This window comes from Apostichopus japonicus, chromosome 2, assembly GCF_037975245.1.
Source record: "Apostichopus japonicus isolate 1M-3 chromosome 2, ASM3797524v1, whole genome shotgun sequence".
Taxonomy (NCBI): Eukaryota; Metazoa; Echinodermata; class Holothuroidea; order Aspidochirotida; family Stichopodidae; genus Apostichopus; species Apostichopus japonicus.
The window spans coordinates 12075679-12084404 of NC_092562.1; the positions used below are offsets into that span (position 1 = coordinate 12075679).

At 34.5% G+C, this 8726-nt stretch overlaps 1 protein-coding gene across 7 annotated transcripts in view; it reads left to right on the forward strand.

Annotated features, from left to right (window-relative positions):
• Nucleotides 1–6810, forward strand: part of LOC139978210 (uncharacterized) — a 264286-nt gene extending 257476 nt beyond the window's left edge. For 4 of the 7 annotated variants that reach the window (XM_071988225.1, XM_071988214.1, XM_071988235.1 and 1 more), the window contains 2 exons: nt 149–284; nt 889–3998. In XM_071988225.1, the coding sequence (XP_071844326.1) occupies nt 149–284; nt 889–963 (211 nt within the window). In that variant the 3' untranslated portion in view covers nt 964–3998. Of the gene's footprint in view, nt 1–148; nt 285–888 lie in introns of all 7 variants that reach the window. The other 3 variants (XR_011796925.1, XM_071988163.1, XM_071988189.1) reach the window with 3 other exon arrangements.
• The last annotated feature ends 1916 nt before the right edge of the window (nt 6811–8726 follow it).

Here is an 8726-nt window from a genome sequence, read left to right on the forward strand (position 1 = left end):
TTGCATGTATGTATCATATTCTTTTAATTTAAATCAAAGTAAACACTCAGAAAATTCACCGAATACGTCAGAACTAAACAACCTAGCCCTGCAGTACTTCATTTGCACAATGTGGTGTTGATCTAGTAAACTGCTTTTCTCTTCTCAGTAATGGAATTGGTTTGAGTGCTGTCTATGTCATGGTTATCTCTAATCTTGAGAGAATTGAGCAAGAGGGTGCTGTTGATGTATTTCAAAGTCTGAATAGACTCCGGAAGCAATGTCCTAAGGCAGTCCAGACACAGGTTTGTATCAGAAGATTATTGATTGTCACTTAAACTTATCTGTATTGTTCATCCAGACTATCTTTAATTGTAAATTTGCTAGAATAGGTATATTTGATGTACTCCATCATAAATGTTAGATAGATAGATAGACAGACAGACAGACAGACAGACAGACAGACAGACAGACAGACAGACAGACAGATAGATGATTTATTCAGCCACATGCATAAAAATACAATGGAAATTGTTCTAAACACAAGAAATATTTATACATATATAAAGATCTATATCATTATATGTGACATAGTTTGTGACAATATTAAGTTACATTGATTTACTCTATTATATATATGTGACATGTTTCATGTTAATATATGTATCTCAATAAGTATGACAATGTTAATTTTACTGATTGATTGGGTTCAATGTGAGCATGATAATACTTGTGATATACCCCTGAATAAGATATGATCAGTAAATCATTAATGGTATTGATTTGACTGCTTCTTCTGTAGCTGAGCTTGGTAGCTATTTCATATAATTAAGGTTCATACGAACTTCTAGAAAAAATGTAAATAAGTAGAGGTTTCATATAAGTTGTCCATTTTCCTTTCATTCCCAGGATGAGTATCTTCTTTGTTATGAGCTTCTTAGAGATCATCTTAACAATCCAGAAGAATATGCTGTTGTCTTCTAAGATGGAGCTGTATTAAATGAAGACTATGTAAACTATATGACAAGCTTAGATCAGTTGTGACCATTATATCATTCATTAGGTGTTTTTTCAGCCTGGAAAGATTTCACTGTTTCGCTCAAGCCCCAAAATATTCATGATGTTTTAAGTTCCAGTATTTGGCACAACGAAAAAATTAAGGTGGGTAATACATGCATTTTGTATAAAGATTGGTAAAGACATGGTATATTATATGTTAACGATCTGATAAACTCTAAGGATGAGTTCATATCTGCTGATGAGATTTATACAAAATATGATGTGAGAACAATTTTCTTCACGTGCATGGTATTAAAAAAGCAATAGAGAAATCCTTTTCTGGTCTATATTTCTCTTGCACTCTCATTTCAAGGCTTTCATATTAAAACTGTTTTTATGGATCCAAAAGGGTGTAAAAGGTTTTATAATATTTTATTAACAAATAATAAGATCCAATTTAAATGTATTCACAAATGGAACATGCTCTTGTCCCCAATTTTGTCTGAAGTAGATTGGTATAAGGTGTGCTCATACAATTGGAAATGTACTTCTGAGGTGAAGCTCCGTTGGTTCCAATTTCGTCTACTTAACAGAATTTTAGGGACAAATACTCTCATGGTTAAAATTGGCAAAACCATTGATCCATTGTTCACTTTTTGTGGGGTGGCAGATGAGAATTTAATTCATTTACTTTGGGAATGCAGCTTCACTCAGAAAGTATGGAGGGATTTTCATATCTGGGTTCAAATTAAATTGAACATCAATATTGTAGTTAGTAATGAGCTTGTTCCGTTTGGAAATTGTTTGTACAAAGACTATGTGTTTAATAACATCCTTCTGGTTCTGAAATTTTGTATTTACAAAAGTAATGTTAAAAATGAGAAACCTTCCTTTAACTATGGTAAAATAAAAATTGATTGAAAGAATTTTTACTTAAAAGAAAAGTTTATGTATCAAACTAGTTGTAAGCAAAATGCTTTTGATATCAGATGGCATAAGTGGAAATCTTTATTTGAAGTTTAATGATTTATTTGTTGTTGTCATTAATATTGACTATTGGTCATAAAGTATATGTTATTATGAATTGTACATTGTTTGGACTCTTGTTGGAATGATAATAAAGAAAAAAAACATTATATCATTCATTGATATGCTATGTAGTGATATATCAAATTAGAATAATTCAGTGACTATTCCTTAACCGGAATAATAAATTTTATACTCATAAACCTGAAATGATATAATTACGCTGTGGATTTAAATGTTTCCATGATGATTGGTCCACGTCTGTATTGAAAACAAGGACCATCTGATCAACTCTGCATTTTACCTAGTGTTCAAAATAAAAAATCGTTCTTGATTTACAATTTTTGAAATACCATTCAAACTTAATGTTTTATTGTAAGATGGATTTAAGTGAGGACCAGAATTTGTCAGTCAGTATTCTAACAATGTCCAACTGATAGCCGTACAAACTTGGCTTCCAAAATGAAAACTAATGTAAGTACAATTAATCAATGTTAAGTGTTAAGACAGTAATATACAAATGGCTAATATCGGCTACGAATATGTAGAGACAAATTTGAGGTATGGTTCTGCATTTGCATAATTGAAATATGTCATAAAATTGGAAATCTCAACGCAAAATGAAAGATATTTTTGAGTTTAGTAATAGTTTGTTTTAGTTCTATAGCGGTGTGATTTTTCATTTTTGTTTACGTTTAAGCATTTTCAAAGTCAATATGAAACCAAGGATGATCAAATTTGACCATATTGTAGGGTGTGGGGGGGGGGGTGAGGATGAAAAGCGGGGAGTCAAATGTTGGACAGACATATAATACGGTAACATCTAAAAATTGTATCCATTAGCACAAGAGTTAGTAGCATCATCAGCATACAACAATACTTTATTCCTTTTATTCCTTCAATAATAAACCATGTACCCTGGTTCAGCTGATGTAAATAACCAGATATACACAGAGATTATTACAAGGTTTGAAGTTTTTCTTATCACCGGCTATTTTTAATTTACAACTTCTTGGTGTTTTTACTAATATTTTCATATTGAATAGTGCTTTACTTATATATCTTAATTTTTACTGTTAGTTGTTATAATGACTGCTAGAAGAATTGTTGGGAAGCAGGTTTGAGGGTTTTATTTTCTCCTATTGATTTTAATTTCACTTTTACAACTTCTTGGTGTTTTTACTATTTTCATATTGAACATTGCATTGACAAGTTGATTGATGTGATGAAGGGTACTCGTGTGGTTAAAGGTTATACATTCATGTTTACTGTAAGTTGTTTAAGAATGCGAGTAGACTTGGGGGAGGTGGGGACAGTATTATCAATTTATAAGAGTAAACAATAGGTACAAAAGCTATTGGAGTGTATGTAATCATTTGATAATAAATTTCCATAGACATTATCATGTTGTGCATTATGCACATTTAAAATATGTGATCAGAGGAAGCCGAAATAAAAATCGGGTTACCAAGATTTGAGTCAAAACTTTAAAGTTATCATCCCAATCATGAACATGGAAGTGTCTATTAGTGTATTAGTATACATGACCAGTAGTGTTTATAAAGTGGAAGTGGGAACAGGGTAACTTTGTGTCTAAGATGGAAGCATGCTAACAGTGATCTTCCCAAATATGAACTAGAAGTGACTATTAATAGTTGAACAGTGTCCAAGTTGTTGTGATAAGGATATTGGAGAGGATCAATGTTAATATTAATTCACTGTCATATGCTACTCTGAGAGGAGATGGGAGGTGGAGAGGGCTGTAGTATCAGTTCATAACAGAAAACAATAGCTAGAACAGCTGTTTAAGTGTATGTAATCTTCTGATAATCACTTTCCATAGACTGTATCATTTTGTGCATTATGCACACTTAAAATATGTCCTTCGTACGTGTTAGCATTTATACAAACATTATTTGACTACTTACTCAGATTTGAATACAAGCAAAGTAAACCTGGATATCTCCATGGTTTCACATAGTTTCCTTACAGAAGGTCTGTGCTTGTTTTGTTCTTTCAACTTCCATTTTATTATGAAACAATGTTCAATTAATCATGAAACTGAGTGATAAATTACTCAGCAATTAAGCAGCATTATACAACACCTAATTATATTCCAGCCATGTGATTGGTCAATTGCTCGTCGATTGCATGCAAAATCCGCTCTATTGCACGCTATGATGATAGAGCCATGCGTTATACTTTTTTGATAGCACTTTTTTCAATGGTAAGAGAGCAGAGAAACCTGTCTGTTCAAAACAATCTGTTGCATGAGTGCATTTTACATCCAATTATATCCAAATGTTAAGGTGTTGTATAAAACAAATAATAAATGGTTTCCATTCGTGCAATAGTGCAAATATTTTATTCGTTGAAAGATATGTAATTTGTTCTCATGAAATATTTGCACTATTGCACTCATAACCATTCATTTTGTGTATAGTATCCAGCAATAATGGAGTTTACTCCCAAGGTGAGGTCTCCAGCTAGTCCAACAATGTAAGCTTTATTGTTCATCTGCCCAGGGAGATGTAAGACTAACAACGTTAACAACCACAAGATAACATATTCCTTCCAACAACAACAAAAAGTGGTCAATTGCCTATGACTCATTAACACAGAGTTTTTCTCCCTTGCTCATAAAACCAGAACAGCGGTGGTTTATTGTTGTTACTACTTGATAAATTCACTTTTACCATTTTGAGCAAAATGTATTACTTTATTAAACTGCACGAAAAGTAATTCCATTAGATATTCTAGTGCTTACAGTTAGCCAGCCTTGGCAGTGATTCAGACACATTCTAAATGAGCATGTTGAACATAACATGGCTTTCTTCAAATAACAACCATGTCAACAATGTTAGGTTTATTTCATCTAAACTTTAAGGTGGAAGTTGTCGTGTTTATCACAGTTTGTGTACGTCGGCGGCATCATTGTTGACGTTTCACTTCCACCGACAGCAAGCACGCACTTACTGGTAAATGTATACGTGGTACACCGCATATGAAATTACTGAACGTTTTACTATTAGAGTTATCAAGCTTACAATGTTTTCAGACGTTCACATGTTTTTGACCTAAATCTTTGACTTCTGCATGAAACAATTAGGATTCTAACTTCATGGGATCTACAAAGTAACCAAGTTTATGAATTCCACTGGAAATTACTTTGGGAGTCATACTTTGGAACCACATACCAATTAAGGGTGATGTTCAGCCAAGCATTAGGCTACTTTTGAATTTATCGTGTTTACAACACGTTTTGGTTAAACTTCACTTAACCTTCAAACTTGAATTTTACACAATTAATATCCTGAATTACAAAAGGGTATCTATATAGCCTACCAAACATAAAGCACAATAAAGGTGTATCTATTGAGTTACAGTGTTTACAAACATCTGTCATCATGACTGTCTATCAATTTATAATGATGGGACTTCCCAAAGATTTAACTAAACAAACCACAGCAGGTTTCAATCAAAGATTAAGAATCACAAATTATAGCGCTTCCGAATCCCTTTGAGCTATTCAAATATCATTTAATATCATACAAGTTACAAATACGAGCGAGATGGAGAAGAAGTCTGGTGACATACGCAACTCTTACTGACAGCCAGTACTATGTTTCTCTTAACTACGTATGGTTTAGTTTAGCGATGTAAATAAAACAAATCAACTTAGATGTTTACGTAGATGGAGTAGATATATCTCAATATTCTCAATGACATTAATGTGCTTGAGTGTGTGTATGAAACGGAAGCAGGACACTTCGCCCAACAACCATTTCGCCCAACTGCCATTTCGCCCAACCTTACCATTTCGCCCAACCAGCCTGGTCATTTCGCCCAACCAGCCTGGTCATTTCGCCCAACCAGCCTGGTCATTTCGCCCAACCTTGATTAAATATGATACTTGAAAAGTAAACGTTCGGGAATTGTTAAAGTTACAGGATACGAACCGAATATTAAGGAAACTTGAGGACCGATCAGTGTGTTGGGGGTTAGGTTTGATAGTAAACGTTCGAATATTAAGGAATATTAAGGAAACTTGAAGTCCTTTTCTTTGTATAACTTTAGTAAGGAAACGTTACAGAATACGAACCGAATATTAAGGAATCTTGAGGATGGACCAGTATTTTAGGGGTTAGGTTGGAAGCAGGACACTTCGCCCAACAACCATTTCGCCCAACTGCCATTTCGCCCAACCTTACCATTTCGCCCAACCAGCCTGGTCATTTCGCCCAACCAGCCTGGTCATTTCGCCCAACCTTGATTAAATATGATACTTGAAAAGTAAACGTTCGGGAATTGTTAAAGTTACAGGATACGAACCGAATATTAAGGAAACTTGAGGACCGATAAGTGTGTTGGGGGTTAGGTTTGATAGTAAACGTTCGAATATTAAGGAATATTAAGGAAACTTGAAGTCCTTTTCTTTGTATAACTTTAGTAAGGAAACGTTACAGAGTACGAACCGAATATTAAGGAATCTTGAGGATGGATCAGTGTTTTAGGGGTTAGGTTTGATAGGTTTGATAGTAAACGGTCGGGAATTGTTAACGTTACGGGATACGAACCGAGTATTAAGGAAACTTGAAGTCGTGGTTAAATTGATTAGGCCTACATATGTGATTACATATGTGGTTACATTGATAAATATTACGGACGGGTTTTATATATATATTGTTTTTCACTTAACGTTCCGAAATTGTTAGTCAGTAGGATGGACCAGTATTTTAGGGGTTAGGTTTGATAGGTTTTTATGAAGACCGATTCCCCTTTGTTTGTATAATAATATAACTTCCATTGTATGCGTAAACGCCTAAAGTAGTGTAATCCTCCCATTATACCCGAAATAACTGCTCAGACTCCGATCGATATCGAGCGGACCTCACTTTATTTACCTATTACGAAGTAACCTTACCCAAAATAAATCAAATTGAACTGGTGGAATAGAAAAAGTAATATTATTCTGACTGAATATTAGTAAAAATAAGGTTGGGCGAAATGACCAACACGGTTGGGCGAACTGACCATGCTGGTTGGGCGAAATGACCAACGCGGTTGGGCGAAATGACCAGGCTGGTTGGGCGAAATGGCAGTTGGGCGAAAAGGTTGTTGGGCGAAGTGACTCGCAAGCGTTAGGTTTGATAGGTTTTATAGTAAACGGTCGGGAATTGTTAACGTTACGGGATACGAACCGAGTATTAAGGAAACTTGAAGTCGTGGTTAAATTGATTAGGCCTACATATGTGATTACATATGTGGTTACATTGATAAATATTACGGACGGGATTTATATATATATTGTTTTTCACTTAACGTTCCGGAATTGTTAGTCAGTAGGATGGACCAGTATTTTAGGGGTTAGGTTTGATAGGTTTTATAGTAAACGGTCGGGAATTGTTAACGTTACGGGATACGAACCGAGTTTAAGGAAACTTGAAGTCGTGGTTAAATTGATTAGGCCTACATATGTGATTACATATGTGGTTACATTGATAAATATTACGGACGGGTTTTATATATATATTGTTTTTCACTTAACGTTCCGGAATTGTTAGTCAGTAGGATGGACCAGTATTTTAGGGGTTAGGTTTGATAGGTTTTATAGTAAACGGTCGGGAATTGTTAACGTTACGGGATACGAACCGAGTATTAAGGAAACTTGAAGTCGTGGTTAAATTGATTAGGCCTACATATGTGATTACATATGTGGTTACATTGATAAATATTACGGACGGGTTTTATATATATATATTGTTTTTCACTTAACGTTCCGGAATTGTTAGTCAGTAGGATGGACCAGTATTTTAGGGGTTAGGTTTGATAGGTTTTGATGAAGACCGATTCCCCTGTGTTTGTATAACATTAGATTAACACTATGTAGAACTAGATAAACACATAACTGCTGTGAACAATACCCTTGATTAATGCCTGGCGGACTTGATAAACCTTGACCGAAGTCATCAAGCAGAACAATAGGTGTGGATTAATAAACCACAAACAATAGGCCTCCGATAAACGTCTGGTTGACCGGATTAACGCTTGGCTGACCAAAACAATAACTGCGGATTACTGACTCACAAATGCAATAACATCAATTATTGACATCAGCCTGTCAATCACATGGGATAAACCCAAAGGATGGATAAAAGCCCTGCCCTCGTTTGAGTTGGGCACAGTACAATCTGTTCCGAACATCAGTTCACACCAAGATTCAACTCTATCAGACTTCAGCTCCAAATCGCCGAAGTTAGTATGGCATCTCGCTGCATCTCTCAGCCAACACCCAACGAAGTGCCGTCCACCGAGTTCCACATTGCCGTCCAATGCTCCAGAAAAAGACAACTATTCAGTTCCTCAAACATGCCGATTCTCCTTTGTTTTTATAATAACATAACTTCCATATAATAATAATAATAATAATATAACTACCAATAATATAACCCAAAATAAATCAAATTGAACTAGTGAAATAGAAACGGTTATATTATTCCACAACGGTTCCCCTTTGTTTGTATAATATTATAACTTCCAAAAAATAACAATATAACTTCCAATAATTTAACCCAAAATAAATAAAATTAAATTAGTGAAATAGAAACGGTTATATTATTCCACACCGATTCCCCTTTGTTTATATAATAATATAACTTCCATATAATAATAAAAATAATATAACTTCCATTGTATGCGTAAACGCCTAAAGTAGTGTAATC